The sequence below is a fragment of the Chanos chanos genome, chromosome 5 (assembly GCF_902362185.1).
Source record: "Chanos chanos chromosome 5, fChaCha1.1, whole genome shotgun sequence".
Lineage (NCBI taxonomy): Eukaryota > Metazoa > Chordata > Actinopteri > Gonorynchiformes > Chanidae > Chanos > Chanos chanos.
The window spans coordinates 50724190-50739816 of NC_044499.1; the positions used below are offsets into that span (position 1 = coordinate 50724190).

Sequence of the window (15627 nt, forward strand, 5' to 3'; positions counted from 1 at the left end):
CTTTGGTATTCTCCTCCATTTAACACAGGTAACACAAACGGATCAAAAGTCTCCAGTGGAACAACTTCAGTGTTTTAGTTACATCACTCTTTCCCTGTTCACTTCCTTTCCTTTTACCTTCACAGAGGTCCTTCAGTTCATCCATCTATTCAGTCTCTTATCAGACACACTGACAAGAAATCCATCACAGTCCGGTCTGGCAGCGTAGAGACCTGATAAAAAAAAACCCAACTGAAACTAAGAAGAACATGTCTCTTAATACCCAGATCCTGCGTAGCTTAATTTCACTGTTTCTATAGCGACGTGATGACCGAGAGCAACACCAACCATGTGGTGCCGACGCGTTATTTATGACACTTCTCCCGTTCTCCTCTGACCTGCGTCGCCATGGACGACAATGTGTGTGTTTCACAGCCTTACACGTTTGAGATGTGACCTCACATCCCGTCCCCCCCCCCTTCTTTTTTTTTTTTTTTTCCCGTTTATCCATCCGTCTCCGTTTAAGGCTTCTTGCCCTCTCCCTCTGTTCCTTTCTTTCCTTCTGCGCGACCTTTCACCGTCTTGGGCGTTTTGGGGGGCTTTACTGCCGTCTGTGCCCCCTCTTTCGTCTTCGTGTCCTCGGGGTTCTCCGCGCCCTCCGCCTTGTCCAGTTTGACCTTGCGCAGTTTGCTTTTGCTCTTGACCGGGGCGCAGAAGGTCAGAGCGGACTTGTTGAACTCGAGCGGGAAAATCCCCACGTCTCCGTCAAAGCGGTTTTTGGCCACCTGGAGAGACCTGCGGCCGGGACACGTCACCAGTTTCTTCTCCTGCAGGATCAGCACGTTATCTGCCTCCTGACTGGCCTGCGGACAGGGGTGGGAGGGGTCCTCAGATGATTGACAGTATGTGATATGTAAAACATTCATTTGCAGATCATTACTTAGTTCAAAGGTAAACTCATACCCATATTAATCAATGTTAACAATGACAAACTAGATTTGCATAGCCCTTTCCATAAGAAAAGTCTAACCTGAAGCTTCATTAGATGACAGATTAATCACACTGGAAGTCTACAGGGATCTACTTCAGCTTTAAGGCTTCTGAGTGGTTAAAACCTATACTGCACTGATCTCTGATTGGTACACATGCATTGTCAGTCTGACGCGTGTAATAATGAAGACAAACTATACATATGACAACAACTCACTCCAATGGAGAGAGAGACTTGATTGGTGTTTGCCTTATACTATCTCAGGCCCCCGTCAGAATAATCTATATATATATATATATATATATATATATATATACACATTACATAGTTCAAATGACTAGACCACTAGCTGAAATGCCTAAACATCTGGACACTTCTCTATCAGTGCTGTGAGTATGATAACGAGCGGACGTGTGTGAGATTCTGACCGCGCACAGACCTTCGCCGTGCCGAAGATCGACGCTGTCTGCAGCTCCTTATCGTCTTCCTCTTTCCTGGGATGGATGATCAGAGTCACGTGACAGCAGCTGTTTGTGGCAAACTTACGGAAAGCTCCGATGATATGATCCTGCACAGCAAACCTGGGACAAGAAAATGTATGTTACGCCCTGTATGTTTTTTTTAAAACACATTTCATTATCATCAATCAGACAGAAAATGTATAATCCATCAAAACATTCATAATATTTTGCCCAAAATATTTTATAATTTAATTGTGTAAACTTAATGTGTAATATTCCAAGAGCAGGAGTGAGTGGCACTGATGTAAATGTGGTGAGTCTGACTGTAGGGAGTTTCTTCCTGCAGAAGAATCACAGATGATGATTTGACGTATGAATGTAAGCAAGTTTCTCACTTGTCCACAGATATATGCTCCTGACCCATCATGAACTGCAGGTTGTCGATGATGACGTGGCTGATGTCATACATGTACACCGCATGCTGCATGGTGTCCAACACCACCCTGGAGGAGGAGAGGAGAAAAAACACAACGATCCCAGTCACACTTCTTTAAATTACAGCTACAGGTACAGTTATGGGTACAGGTACAGTTATGGATACAGCTATAGCGACAGGTACAGTTATGGGTACAGCTAAAGCGACAGGTACAGTTATGGGTACAGGTACAGTTATGGGTACAAGTGAGGCTGTAACCCACTTACAGCTGGATCCCAATACAGCTCAATGAGTGGAAACGTTTAAAATAACTCCAATGGATCTTTTAGCAAACGTCAGTGCTTAAGAAAGAAAACCATAACATCTTCTAAACATCACAGACATGTTTAGATCAGCAGAAAGTTTTTCAATGACACTAAATAAAACCGCTTAAAAAAAAAATACTTCAAAACCACGTTTGGAGGGAGTCCCGGAAATGAAAAACGACAGAAAAGCATATGTTGTTTTTGTTTTTTTCTTCTTGTGTACGGCGTGCTGCGTGTTTACTTGATGTTCTGCTGTCCGTGGAAGGTCATGAAGTAGAGGGGGAGCTCCTCAAACTTGTCCGCCCAGGCGTCGTACTGGTCCAGGTTCTCCTCCAGCCTCTGCATGGAGAACTGCGTCAGCATGATCTTGGCCAGACGCACGTTGTTGATCTCAAAGCTTCCCCACAGGGTGTTGACGCCCTGCGTGGACAGGTCCAGAGCGTACTCGCTGATAAACGTGGTCTTACCGCTGCCCGTCGGACCTGAACGCACGCAAACAGAAATATGAGAGTTTAACACGCAGAATGAATGAGGGAACAAACAATTAAATGTAACCTCACCCCCATATGACTTCAGAGCAAAAAAAAAAAAAAAAAGAGTAAGTGTGATAGAGAAGAATAATATATATATTTATATTTATGTGTGTGGGGTGTGTGTGTGTGTGTGGGGTGTGTGTGTGTGGGCGTATATTTTTTTTAATGAACTCTGGTAAGGCGGCTACTGAAGTCATTGGCTTTTTTCGAGCCTGTCATACCGGCCTTTAACACGTATATAGGGATAAACTACACTAGCAGCACAATCACACGAGGTCTGAATATCACCCATACTGGTCTTTCTGAGCGGCTACAGAGCACGGACCTGTGAAGACGGTGAGCTCTCCTTTGCGATGTCCTTTCAGGAGTTTGTTGAGCTCAGGGAACCGGGTCCACTTGACCCCGGCCACCTGCTCGGTGTTGGCCAGCTCCCCGTACACGTCCTCCCGAAGCTGGCGGAAGGATACGATGGACTTGTGGGCGGCCGGGATGGAGGCTTTGATGATCCGGGCCAGGTTCCTTCCCTGGGTCAGCGCCTCGCACGGACTGGGCTGGAAATCGCCGGGCCGCACCAGGGAACACCTCCTCAGGCCCAGTTTGCGGGAGAAGATTTTGGAAGCCTCCCAAGACCGAATGTCCCCGCCCAGCCAAAGCGTCACCCTCTTAAACTGTTCGAGGTAGGGCAGGAGAATGGGGGGCAGGCAGCTGACGCCCCTGGGCAGAGCCACAGTGGGTAAACTGGTGGCTTGACTGACTGCCATGCTGTCGATCTCCCTCCCAGTTAGCACCACCTCCACGTCTCTGTGTCCGACCAAGTGCAGTCCGAACAGGTTGTGGTAACCGGAGGATTTGGGGACGGTGGCCTCGGTGTAGACTACCTGCGCGCCGTCCTTGACGGCTGCAGACAACAGTTTGACTCCCCGCAGACCTGAGCCGGGTCCCCCGAACCAGGGAAACACCAGACTCTTTGTGGGTTTGAAGAACCTCACCCTGAATTTCTTCAGCGTGGCGTTGGAGAGCTTCTCGATCTGGAACATGGTTTTAACTAGCTGCGCCTCCTCCTCAGGGAGGTCGGAGAAAGGAACCGAGCTGTTCCAGATTCTCTCCACCTCCTTCAGCTCCATCTCTCGCTCCTCTCGCTCCTCCAAAGTCTCGGGGTATCCCACCAGCACACCTGGGTGGAGTGAAGCCTGGCCTGCTGTCCGCATCACCTCCAAACAGTCTTGCAGGTCCTCCCAACTCCCCTCCACAAGCGTCTCCTTACAGAGGAAGTGCCCCGTGGTTTTATCAATGAACATGGAGTAATTTTTTTCTTTTCCGGTTCCTTCTGGAGCACCTGCTCTGGGTTCCAAAAATATACTGGGGGTATGTAAGCAGCTATAGCCATCGTGAAAGGGGATTTCTTTGGAGCGAAGGTACTGTTTGATGTCTGTTACCGTGACAGGGTGAATAGGGAAATCTATTGTTGATTTGACGTCTTTCTTCGAGGTTCTGCAGCAACTGACGACCCCTATAACCTGCAGTCCTTCCAAAGGGTGGTTCCACCGAGGGGAAGACCAAACCGGGGACAGGAATGACGAGGAACATTGTGAAAGCTTGTAGGAGAAAAAGAACCTCTGAGGAGGAGGAAGAGGAGGTCGAGCGCATCGTAAGGAGCTGCAGCCCGCCACGTGCCAGAGACGGACTGCCCTCCTAACGGACCACGTCCTCCACATTGAGAAATCTCCTCAGAGCATGAGATCTGAAGTACAAAAAGCGGACATCACGGGAGAAGTTGCTTGAAACGAGCACTGAATTAACCAAAGACGACAAAGGCACCAGATGTCACACACAAATAGCACTGTGGAATGTTATGACCCTTTCGTTCGCTGCCAAGATCACTCTGCTAACGAGTTATTCAGTTCTGCACAAGAAACATAGAAAGAAACTATTCTAGCTTTTCTAGTCCCTCTTACCATTCGCATTAATTCCTCGAGTGTACTACTGAAATATATAAACTCAGCTAAAGTTACAGTATAATAAAACTCTAGTCGAAGAAAGCGCGCCTACCTGCGAAAAATTGACCTACTAAACTCACGTAAGTACCTCGGTGTTTCAAAATAAGTCCGTGTGAAACAAAATTAAGGCTTTGAATTTCTAGGATAAAACGAGTCCAAGTGAAACGTTAACTCTGAACTTCAGTTAAATATTTTTCATGTTATATATGTATAGTAAAATAACAGTAGCGTAAATAATTCAATACGCATCTCCATAAATGGAAGTTTAAACCGCTATTTTGTTAAGATGTCTGTTTCTTGTTTCTACCCGGACTCTCTCATTTGAGGTACCGAATGTTGTCCACGGGTTGTCCTCTATGTTGTACGACGAGGCTAGAACCCGGTGACATTTTGCAAGAATTGCAAATAAATACAACATTTGTTACATTACCGCATGCCTGTCTTAAATTAGTACTGATATGACTGCACGAGGAACGCCGAGTCGCTTTTTAAAAAACGTTCTTCAGAATGGAGTCGGTCGGTACGTGTGTCAGTTAAAACGCATGTCGCTGATCTTCTCCAAGAACGGCCAGAGTTCTTTAGGAGCCAGGTATGCATAACTGTGTGTCTTTGCGTTAAAATTTCAACCATTTCATACGATTTCATTTCATTCGTATGCATAACTGTGTGTCTTTGCGTTAAATGTTCAACTATTTCATACGACCTAGTCGGCCTCATTAATCCGAAATGACACAAATAACATAGAATTGATGTAAAAATTAAAGCAATCGTCTTCTCTTTTGGAAAGCTGATAGATAGAGCGCAGATTCAAGTCCCGTTGATTTAATGTCCTTTGATATAGGAACTTCATAGAGGAAGGTGTTGTGGACTTCGCGAAGAAGAACCCAGGAACTGTGGTTTACGTCTCTCCCCAGCCCTGCAGAATCCCCAAAATAGTCGCCGAATACCGTAAGTTTCACCTCACTTCGATTCGATTGTTGGTATGTGGAATTAATGTATCAAATGCATTGTGTTAGGATTCTGTTTATTGTCAAGTTAGTACCAGCTTTAACCTGAAAACCTAAAGTATGCAATGTCTGCGTGTACGTCGTGTCTCTGCGCACAACGGATTTTAATGTACGTTTATGAATTCCCGTTTTTGGAAACTGTCAGTGTTGTATTTTGACTATAAAATTCATACGTGTGGTGGACTGTTTGGTTTTGTCCCTGCAGTCAATGGCTCAGTGAGAGAGGAGATCATCACCAATAAAACAAAGCAGGAAATCTCCGAACTGGTGACCAAGCTGTCTGACCAATCCGGCCTGGATATCATTCGCATCCGTAAACCCTTCCACACGAACAGCCCTAGCATTCAGGGCCAGTGGCACCCCTTTGTCAACAGACCACCAAGCACTGATCCTATTGGACCACAGAAATCACAGAACCAATGAGAATATTTCAGACTTTTAAGGAAGCAGTTTTCATGTCTGCTTTGTACTGTAACAAAAATTTGCAAGGATACTATGACTCTGTTCAGATGGAGGGAGGGGGCCTCTTGCTGACTCACACACTTCTCCGAGTAGAAAGAGAGCTATTTAAGATAGACTGCACATTGTTCTGTTAGTCAGCATGTTTTCTATAAAAAATGAACCCTTCATCAGTAAATTAATGTTATGGATAGATGAGAGAGGTTAGGTTGTCTTATTTCCTATGGAGAAGTTGCAGTGCATGCTACCAGACCATTAAACACTGTACTGTGTGATTATTACTCAGTGAAGAGTAAACTCTTGAGAGTCAGTTTCTGGACGTGTACATCAAACCGTGGTTTTTTTTTTTTGGTTTGTGTGTTTGTTTTTTAATCCAGAATAAATCTACAGCTCTTACAGGCTTGTCTGTCCATGGAAGGTTATCTCTTAAACTCTCATTAAAAGGAACCATTACCGCATTAAAATGAAACATTGTTTTGATGTTTTTCTGAGATCAGACTTCAGTGTCTCAATGGTGTCAAGAATATGAGACAAATTCAGCTTGGACATGAACATATTTATTATTGTCACTTTAACAGAAACACTGAGATCTTTCCATTGGTTAAGAAGAAAGAAAATAATTCCCATGCATGCAATGACATAAGTGGATGTTATAAGAATGAAATCGCAGAAACAGTCTTGCCCCCCCCCCCCCCATCCAATCACCTCCATCAGAGCTCCGACTTGAGTGTTGGTGGTCACGTTCACATTAAAGATTCACCCACTGGTCTCAGATCAGCAGCTGACCGAGTGGGGCGAGAGAGCGGGCTTACCGCGCAGCAGCGGATTAGCGTAGCGTTGGAGGACGCGGGAGAGAGCCAGGAGCGCGAGAGAGAGAGAGACAAAAGAAAGCTAACTTCAGTCCCAGGCGGTATCGAGGGAAGCTGTGCTGACAGAGAGGTGAACTGGGCCCAAAGGACAAATCCAGCCAGGCTGCAAAAAGCACTTTAATACAGAGATGAGATATTCAGCCAACATGGTTGTTTTAAGACGTGACAGTTCTTCAGATTATATGCTGTGTGTACGTGTTCCTGGTTAACACAGAAGAACTTGAAACATGCCAAAGTCTTCCTTTTCTCACAAATCTCACCAGACTGTATCGGATCATTATTATAGTCTACACCATTCGTGGTGATGCTTTTCCAGTGTATGCTTTTTACGATGGTAGTGCGGGAAAGTCCATCTGTCCTGAGGAAGGCACACTGCGTATAAAGTATGTTTATAGTGTCTGTTAGAATTTCTCTTAGAAGTGGATGGACTGTATGAATTTGTTCACGTTAGCCAAAGTTCAGTAAGTAAGTACAAAGGTACACAATTCAGGCCCCTTAAATCCATAAATCTGATTGGATTTTGTGTCTGTGAAACACTATGTGTCTCTGACACACCTGTTTCACGGGCAGAAATCAGCTTCAAGGGCCAGACCTGAGCACCTCCGTATTAATCGATGTCTACTATGTTTCACTGGGTGTTTTTAATGCTAGATTTGCTGGCTGTCCATTCAGGGAACACAGTGTGTCTAGACCAGATTGACTGAAACTGATTTCCCTTCATCCCTCCCCTGGGAGAACCAGCTTGACCCATTATCTGAATTAAAGAAAGTCCTAAATAAGGCTCTCTGTTGCTTAGTAACAGCCACATTTGGGACCGACCAGTGTTCTAGGCTGAGTGCGAGTACTGAACCCCCCCTCCTCCCGGGTCCAGCCGCCCATGCCGTGCTTAAAGTGGGGGCGTGACGCATTCCTCTGTCAGGACTAGCACACAGGCTGTTTTTTTACCGGTTCTAAACGCTTAAAAGAATAGTCAGGCAGTTAGCTAGAGAGCAAAGTTAATAAAATAATAAAATATAAACAATACAACACATCAATTAGGGAATATATAAATATAAATATATACACACAAACATAATACCTAACCAACATGACATTTCACATCAAAACTGAGTTAAATGATCTTAGGGAATGGATAAGTGCAAACATAATTTTCCTTTTCCTGTTTGTGCTGGGTCTCTATCCAGAGGAACAGTGGCATAAAATCACTGTCACTGATAGAGACTTCCACTGAATTATTTTAAACCATTTGTACTCTGTGTGTGTGTGTGTTTGAACACTTCAACAGTTGTAAAGACCTGGATATGTGTGTGTGTGTGTGTGTGTGTTTGAACACTAGAACAGTTGTAAAGACCTGGATATGTGTATGTGTGTGTGTCTGTGTGTGTGTGCTGTATTGATTATAGGAATATGGACTTTGCAATAATCTCACAGTATTTACAAGGTCTGTCTATAAAGTCCTTCTGTTTGGTGCGATTCACGAGAAGATGCTGAAATTCTATGGAGGTCTCTGTTTCTTTCTGAGCTCCTGATGGATGCTCTGAGTGATGCCGAGTGTTAAGACAGAATCTGAAAACATCAGGGAACCGGGCACTGATGAGCAGTGACAACGCTCTGAGCACAGCTCTACTGAACAAACCCTGTCGTTAAATTCACATCCTTCCATCTCACACTCGCTAATGCGTCTGTCGCTTCACATCACAATCCATCAGCTCAGATTGGTCATTAGAAACATGTCAATGTGAGTATATGCCCTAAAAACGGGTGAATATTTATATGAATGACAATGCAAAACAAGCAAACAAGTGAAAGAGAGAGTGAGACCAGAGGGGAGCAGGATGCTGTGTGACAGCTCATGAGGAGATCAGACAAACAGGTACTGACCAACATCTGTGACAATAAGACAGAACCACTTTCACCACTGAGCTAATAATTGTCCCGCTCATCTGTGGACATCAGCAGGATCTGAGAGAGGCAGGAATTACCACAGTCATGTGGCATTTCTCCATGGAGGAGAGAGACATGAGAAGAAAAATTTTAAAATATAAACAGAAATAACTGGGGAAAAATAAATAATTACAAATAAACACATTAAATGGCAATGTACAATTTTACGGAAATTATAAATTTAAGTCATAAATAGATTATGAACTGATTATGAAAATGTGAACGCTGGGGCGACTGGCTGACTGAGCAGTGAGACACATGACCAGGCAGAGTATGCATCCCATCTGTCCCCATTCTCCTGTCTCTCTCTCTCTCTGTCTCTCTCTCTGTCTGTCTCTCTCTCTCTCTCTCACTCTCTCTCTCTCACTCTCACTCACTCTCTCTCTCTCTGTCTCTCTCTCTCTGTCTCTGTCACTCACTAACTCTCTCTCTCTCTCTCTCTCTCTGTCTCTCTCACTCACTAACTCTCTCTCTCTCTGTCTGTCTCTCTCTCTCTCACTCACTCACTCACTCTCTCTCTCACTCTCTCTCTCTCTCTGTCTCTCTCTCTCTGGTACTCCCCACACAGTAAACAGCCGTCACATCTTTCCCTTCTTCCTGACAGAGTCATGGAGGGCAATGCCAAACAGTTTTGTTTCTGTCAGCTATGCAGAGATTAATACAGTAAGTCACCAGGGAGAACGAGGGAAGAGCAGACTCAGCTCAGACCCAGTGTCACAGCTGTTTACAACAAGCTGTTTTACAAGCTCTGTTTACAAACAAACACAAACATACACGAACATACACAAACCCCAAACCTTCACTCCATAAGTCTTTCACTGAGGAATTAACTGAATTTTCACCTCATTCTGTTCACACAGTCTTTCTGAGATGATAAATACCAGGGTAACAATAGAAGTAACAGATCATTCCAAACTGGAAGACAGAAATGAAAAGAAATGAAAAAACGGACACAAAAAATGAGATTAAATATATAAATATTATGCTGATATTATAGGCATATATATATATATATATATATATATATATATATATGCTGATTAGGAGGCTGAGAAGAGTATTTGATTGTGATTAACATGATTTAGAAGGCAATACAAATAAAAACAGTGTTTGCTTTCCAAGAGCAAAACAACAGTTCAATGCTAAAGTGACATTGTCTGATGATGCAGTGACATCAGTGACGATGCGAGAGCATTATTCAGTATCAGCAGACGCTGTCACACACCTTTACTTTAGAACAGACATTTCTCTGAGTGCCGTGTCTGCACTGAATATAATGTCTGTAGAGAACTGAGAGGAGGCAACGCAGCCTCAGCGGCTGTGATTGATGTTGTTGCCAAACTCTGCTCTCTCACCCTGGTCTAAATGATTACAGCGTTCAGAAGCCTTGGCTTTAAAGGCCTGTTTCCACCACTGGCATTCGCGCTGCTGTTTTTCATATCTGCCAATTACACTCTGCGGGATCCAGATGCGACGGGGTTGCAGCTTCATGCTCCTCTGCCTCTGATAATGCTAGGGAGTAGATGAGGGGTGGGTGATATTTGGATATTTCCATTGCACGGTACAGTGAGCAATGATTACTATTATTATTATTATTATTATTATTATTATTATTATTTACATACTGGGCAAAAATACATGGGTGAACATGATTACTATTGCACAGAAATGTTTTGCTGATGATTTGTGCCCATAAATACTTTGTGAGCATGTGTGTGTGTGTGTGTGCATGAGTGTGTGCGTGTGTGTGCGCGAGCATGTGTGTGTGTGTGTGTGTATGTGTGTGCGTGCGGGGGTGTGTGTGTGTGTGTGTGCATGTGTGCAGTTGCATGCATCTGTGTGTGTCTGTGTGTGTGTGTGTGTGTGTGTGTGTGTGTGATTGCCACCTTTGGATATGCCTTCCTCAAAAGTAGTGTCATGTGGTATCTGAATTGTATCATCTGATAAAGAATGTCTTTAGTCTTTCAGTGTCATTGCTCTGATCCCTGTTCAGAGGGACGCCCGAAGAGCTCTGTTCATCTGCGAGATTCTGTTCCGAAACCCTACTTCTCCCTCAGAAACGTCTGGGACAGAGAGCGGTTTGACTTTGTAGAAAAGGTCCAAACCTTTGCCATTTGTAATCTCTAGCCACGTCTAAAATAAACAGCAGCCCTGCCCATCAAGGATCACAATACCTACAACCCATCACACAAAATATCATCTGAGGACCTGAGTCCTATATAAGCTGCAAATATACATCAGGATACAGCACTGTAACACTCTACAGTACATACCATGAGTACATATGTTTACACATGGGTTAAAAAAAAAAAAAAAAAAAGCAGCTTTTCATACAGCAGTTAGACCTCCACAACACCAGGGGGCGCAGTAGTAGGAATCGATGAGAAGTAGGAATCGATGAGAAAACACTACAGCTACACGGAGCTCTCGTCGGGCTGCGTGTCGAGCTGCGTGTGTTTTCTCTTCTCCAGGATCCTGTTGAGCTCTTCCGTGAAGGAGTGATAGAGCGGAGATGTAGTCTCTGTGTCCGCCTGTCTTAGCAGCACGTAGCTGTTCCCGTTCATCTTCCTCAGGACGCTGGGCAGCGTAGCCGACAGTCCGTTGGTGTATTCAGACGTGGGAAGGGGCGGAGGGCTGGGGAGCGGAGGCGCAGGTGGAGGCGGCTCCTTTTTAGGTGTGGATTGTCCTTCTCCTGGCACAATCTGCAGGAAACTTCCATCCTCATTGGCTGCTGCCCCGCGGCCCCGCCCCTCCACCCTGCCGTTGCAGTGACTGGAGATTGTTTTCAGCTCCACGTTGGAGGTGGCCTTCCTCTCGGCGTCCGTGGTCAGCGACAGCCGCGGCTGGGAGTATTTCCGAGCCTTCCGAGCGCCCCGCGCGCAGAAGCTAACGTAAAGTAGCACGACGGTTAGCACCAGACAAAGTCCCCCCAGAACCGCCACCAGCGAGATATACATGGCCTCCATGTTCCTGTAGGTCTGGAACTCCGGCCCGGCCGGGAGAGGGACCAGCGGGGAAAGCTGGGACAGCTCGCTGGGCTCACTGGTTGGACCGCGGGTGGTTGCAACGGTGGTGGTGAAGAGAGACTCAGGTAAAGCCGTGGGGTCCGTCGGCAGGTGAGGTGACGGAGGCGGCACCGCCTGTACTCTGATGACGTAGCTGCGGACCGGAACCCAGACGTCGTTCTCCACGGCGTAGCAGCGATAGTGTCCACTCTGCTTGCTTTGGGTTCCTATGATCAGCAGGCCGTCGGTACCAATCCTGTAGCCTGAGTCCAGCCCGTAACCAAAGAGGTTCTGGCCATTGAAGGTCCAGCGTGGGGTTGCCAGATTGGAGCGAAGCTCACACTGCAGCAGCACGTCGTCCCCCTCCATCACTGAGCGGGTGCGGTGAGACACCATACCTGGCAACCCAGACACAGATAATATTGTTTTCTACACTGTTATTACACTCATCACTCTCTGAGGATGAACTGTTAGCCTGATGAACACAGCGCTGGAGTTATAGACCTAATACTCCCTCTTTTGTTTTACAGTTCTGCTAAGGCACAGTGGTGAAAAATCTCTCTCCGATACACACCGTCTCCCGTTCGATTCTCGCAACCTCGGCTCCCCCTCTGAACGTCCTGAGTCAGATTGGACCTAGAACGTGAGGATGACAGATTTGTGATCCAAAAGTATAACTGGGATCTATAGTTCAGTATAAGCGGGATTGGGAAATGTCCACTCACCTGTCTGTGTAAGATGTCACCTCGGCACAGGTGTTCCCATCCCACGCACAGAGTGGGTCTCGTGTGAACAGGCATTCGTGACAGGATGTGTAACGCCTACAGACAGACACAGGCACCTGGACGACCCCAGAGGCTCCACTCACATACACACTCCTCTGTTGAGGAAAAAAAAGATGAATCAGTTTTGACCCAAATATAGAATCAGTCATCACTATGGTGTGTGTGTGTGTGCACAAAGCAAGTATATGTTCACAGTGTATGTGAGTGTGTTTATATGTGACAAGTGTGTGATGTATGTGTGTGTGTGTGCGTGCCTGTGTGTGACGTATGTGTGTGTGTGTGTGTGTGATTTATGTGTGATTTATGTGTGATTTATGTGTGTGTGTGTGTGTGTGTGTGTGTGTGTGTGCGCTTATTGTATGTGACACCTGTGCAGGTGACATGACCATATTGACTACAGGATGTGGCTTCTCAAACAGCTGCAGCTCCTCAATGATGTGAACACTACTGCCAATCTCAACAGCCTTGTGTAGCCAACCTTCATCTGCAGACACAAACACACACACACACACACACACACACACACACACACACACACAAGAGGCATGGTATTTACATACCATCTGACAAGCTTCCATTAAACATTTCACTTTATCATTTCTGTTATCTGTTGGATCAAAAAATGTGACAGCTAAATGAAAGAAAGTGAAAGAAAAATAAATCAACCCTAAACCTACCAGTCCCTATGAAGAGCATATTGTATGTTTGGCCATCCAAGGCTGGGACCTGGTGCACAGCGATCTTAGTGTAGTCAATGCTTCTTTTAAACAGCAGGGGGCGCCCCCCTGAGGGCTGGATCTCAGTGGCCATTAGTGGATGTCTTCGGGCAAAGTTGAGAATACTGTCTGGGAGGTCACGCGATGTGTTTATGAGCAGAGCACGATGCTGGTCCGTTATACACTAGACGGAGAGAGAGAGAGAAAGAGAGAGAAAGAGAAAGAGAGAGAGCGTGAGTGAGTGAGTGAGCGAGTGAGCGAATGAGTGAGTAAGTGAATGAATGAATCACTGAGCGAAAGGAACAGAAGACTCTCACCGATCCTGGTCTGGGTTCCGGAACCTTCCCCGTGTACACCCCCAACTTTGAGTCCTGGGTCTCCATGTACGGCCCTTCAAACGCAGCCCTGACGTCTCTCAGGGAGTAACGGCACACGGCCGACGCCTTAACGTTTTTCCTGTGATCAAACAAACAACCCAGAGAGGTCAGAGGTGATCGCTTCTGTTTCATGATGTCACCGTGAGGTGGCTTTCCTGAGAGTAACTGCCACCGTGAGCTGGTTTCAGACGGCGCTCAATCATTGCCGGCAATGTGAACACTCAACAGTTCTTAGATTCTGGGATTCTGGGAAGGCGTGAAAAGTTCCTACTTATTCTCTTCACTGCACATGTTACAGTGCATGTGTGATTCTTTGGCACCCACTGAGAACAGACCTCATGGGGTTTTTTTCCCAGCTGCTCCCAGAAACGGCAGGATTGTAACTCAATTCAACTCAACTCAGTTCTATTTTTCCCAACAATCTCAGTATTAATAGGCCTCTCCCTGTTCTAACAGACCTGACTAAACATCCTTCAGTCAGACAGATTGTCAGAGCAACTCAAGAACTCATTCTTTGTAACACACACACACACACAATCATTTGTATTTGGAGTCCACTGGAACCTGTGGAAAATTGTGTTTTAGTTGTTTTAGATGACACAACAAGAATTACCATCATTATGCAGTTCCCTGTAATGGGAATGCTTTCAACCTCCTGCGTCAGACACGTACACACACAGCGAGAAAAAGAGACAGAGAGTGAGAGAGAGAGAAAGACCGGCATCTCTGTCAGCGAAGACAAAAAAAAAGGACCCTATAACATTTCCCACTTAGGACAGATTATCTTTAAATGGTCTTGACAGTCCTGAAGAGGTTCACAGTCAAAACAAGCCACAAATTTCCTCATGGAGAGATAAAATGAAACCAATAACAGAGAGCTGCTGTGCTCTGCAGAAAACCTGAGAGAGAGAGAGAGAGAGAGAGAGAGAGAGGGAGGGAGGGAGAGAGAGAGAGAGGGAGGGAGAGAGAAAGAGAGAGAGAGAGAGAGGGAGGGGAAGAGAGAGAGAGAAAAGTTAGGTCTTTTCTCTCTCTTGCTCTTTCTCTCTCTCTCTCGTTCCACCAGGATGAAGGACAATTTACAGATTTGCAGTGGATGCTTTCTCTCTGCCTCTCTCTCTCTCTCCCTCTAATGTATACAAATTGGCAACTCATTCGCTCCCTCCCATGACGGCCAGATTAGCGGTTTTGGCAGAGAGTCATATGCCCAGATTAACATCACCTCTTGTCTTATCACACTAATGAGAGAGAAGACAGGAATGTACACTCATCTGGGAAAGCCCTCAGAGTTCTGACTCCCCACCCCCCCCCCCCAAAAAAAACAAAAAAAACGACCCAGTGAGACACACAGCTGACCCCGCCCCCACCATACCAACCAGGGCTGAGACAGCAGCGTGATGATGAAAAGTCATAGGGTATCTGCTTAATCCTGTACTGTCTAACTCAGTGCTTCCCCAGACCCAGACCTGCTCCTTATGAAACCCCACAGGTCTGTGCAGTACACCCCCCCTTCTCTAACACTCCCAATTCACCTCCTCAGCCGGTCATCCAGGGCCTCATTAGCTGGATGGGATGTGTTAGAGCAGAGAGTGACCCGATAACATGCAGAACCGTGGTTCTCCAGGAGCAGAAACATTGATCTAACCCACTGCAAAAAACTTTATCTTTCCTCTCGTTAAAACAGCCTACGGACACTGACGCGTAGTTTGACGATTCAGAATGAAACGGGCCTTTTCCAGGAACACAGCTGTACAGGTCCTGAGAAT

General features: G+C 45.8%; 3 protein-coding genes across 3 annotated transcripts in view; 1 reads left to right on the plus strand and 2 right to left on the minus strand.

The window, feature by feature from the left end:
* Positions 1–496: 496 nt before the first annotated feature.
* twnk (twinkle mtDNA helicase) lies at positions 497–4466 on the minus strand. Its single transcript, XM_030774292.1, has 5 exons — positions 3031–4466; positions 2414–2654; positions 1827–1934; positions 1410–1551; positions 497–842 (listed from the first exon to the last, which is right to left on the minus strand). Exons 1-5 carry the CDS (start codon positions 4418–4420, stop codon positions 501–503), a joined length of 2223 nt encoding a protein of 740 aa, XP_030630152.1. The 5' UTR covers positions 4421–4466; the 3' UTR covers positions 497–500.
* A 595-nt stretch (positions 4467–5061) lies between these two features.
* mrpl43 (mitochondrial ribosomal protein L43) lies at positions 5062–6473 on the plus strand. The gene is made up of 3 exons (XM_030774308.1): positions 5062–5291; positions 5544–5650; positions 5915–6473. Exons 1-3 carry the CDS (start codon positions 5161–5163, stop codon positions 6130–6132), a joined length of 456 nt encoding a protein of 151 aa, XP_030630168.1. The 5' UTR covers positions 5062–5160; the 3' UTR covers positions 6133–6473.
* Positions 6474–10836: 4363 nt separating this feature from the next.
* The window catches only part of sema4gb (sema domain, immunoglobulin domain (Ig), transmembrane domain (TM) and short cytoplasmic domain, (semaphorin) 4Gb), a 28143-nt gene continuing 23352 nt past the window's right edge, over positions 10837–15627 (minus strand). Inside the window, exons 10-15 of the mRNA XM_030774291.1 lie at positions 13805–13943; positions 13449–13671; positions 13140–13255; positions 12712–12866; positions 12561–12622; positions 10837–12384 (exon numbers count right to left, since the gene is read on the minus strand). Of these exons, the coding sequence (XP_030630151.1) occupies positions 11396–12384; positions 12561–12622; positions 12712–12866; positions 13140–13255; positions 13449–13671; positions 13805–13943 (1684 nt within the window). The 3' untranslated portion in view covers positions 10837–11395. The remainder of the gene's footprint in view (positions 12385–12560; positions 12623–12711; positions 12867–13139; positions 13256–13448; positions 13672–13804; positions 13944–15627) is intronic.

Excerpts from the sequence above, each read along its gene's own strand:
- twnk (XM_030774292.1), bottom strand. The coding sequence starts at position 4,420 with ATGTGGAGGACGTGGTCCGTTAGGAGGGCAGTCCGTCTCTGGCACGTG. Across the intron at positions 1,935-2,413 it reads CACGGACAGCAGAACATCAA|GGTGGTGTTGGACACCATGC; the intron begins GTAAACACGCAG and ends CTCCTCCTCCAG. Across the intron at positions 1,552-1,826 it reads GAGCATATATCTGTGGACAA|GTTTGCTGTGCAGGATCATA; the intron begins GTGAGAAACTTG and ends TTCTTGTCCCAG.
- mrpl43 (XM_030774308.1), top strand. The coding sequence starts at position 5,161 with ATGACTGCACGAGGAACGCCGAGTCGCTTTTTAAAAAACGTTCTTCAG. Across the intron at positions 5,292-5,543 it reads CAGAGTTCTTTAGGAGCCAG|GAACTTCATAGAGGAAGGTG; the intron begins GTATGCATAACT and ends CCTTTGATATAG. Across the intron at positions 5,651-5,914 it reads CAAAATAGTCGCCGAATACC|TCAATGGCTCAGTGAGAGAG; the intron begins GTAAGTTTCACC and ends TTGTCCCTGCAG.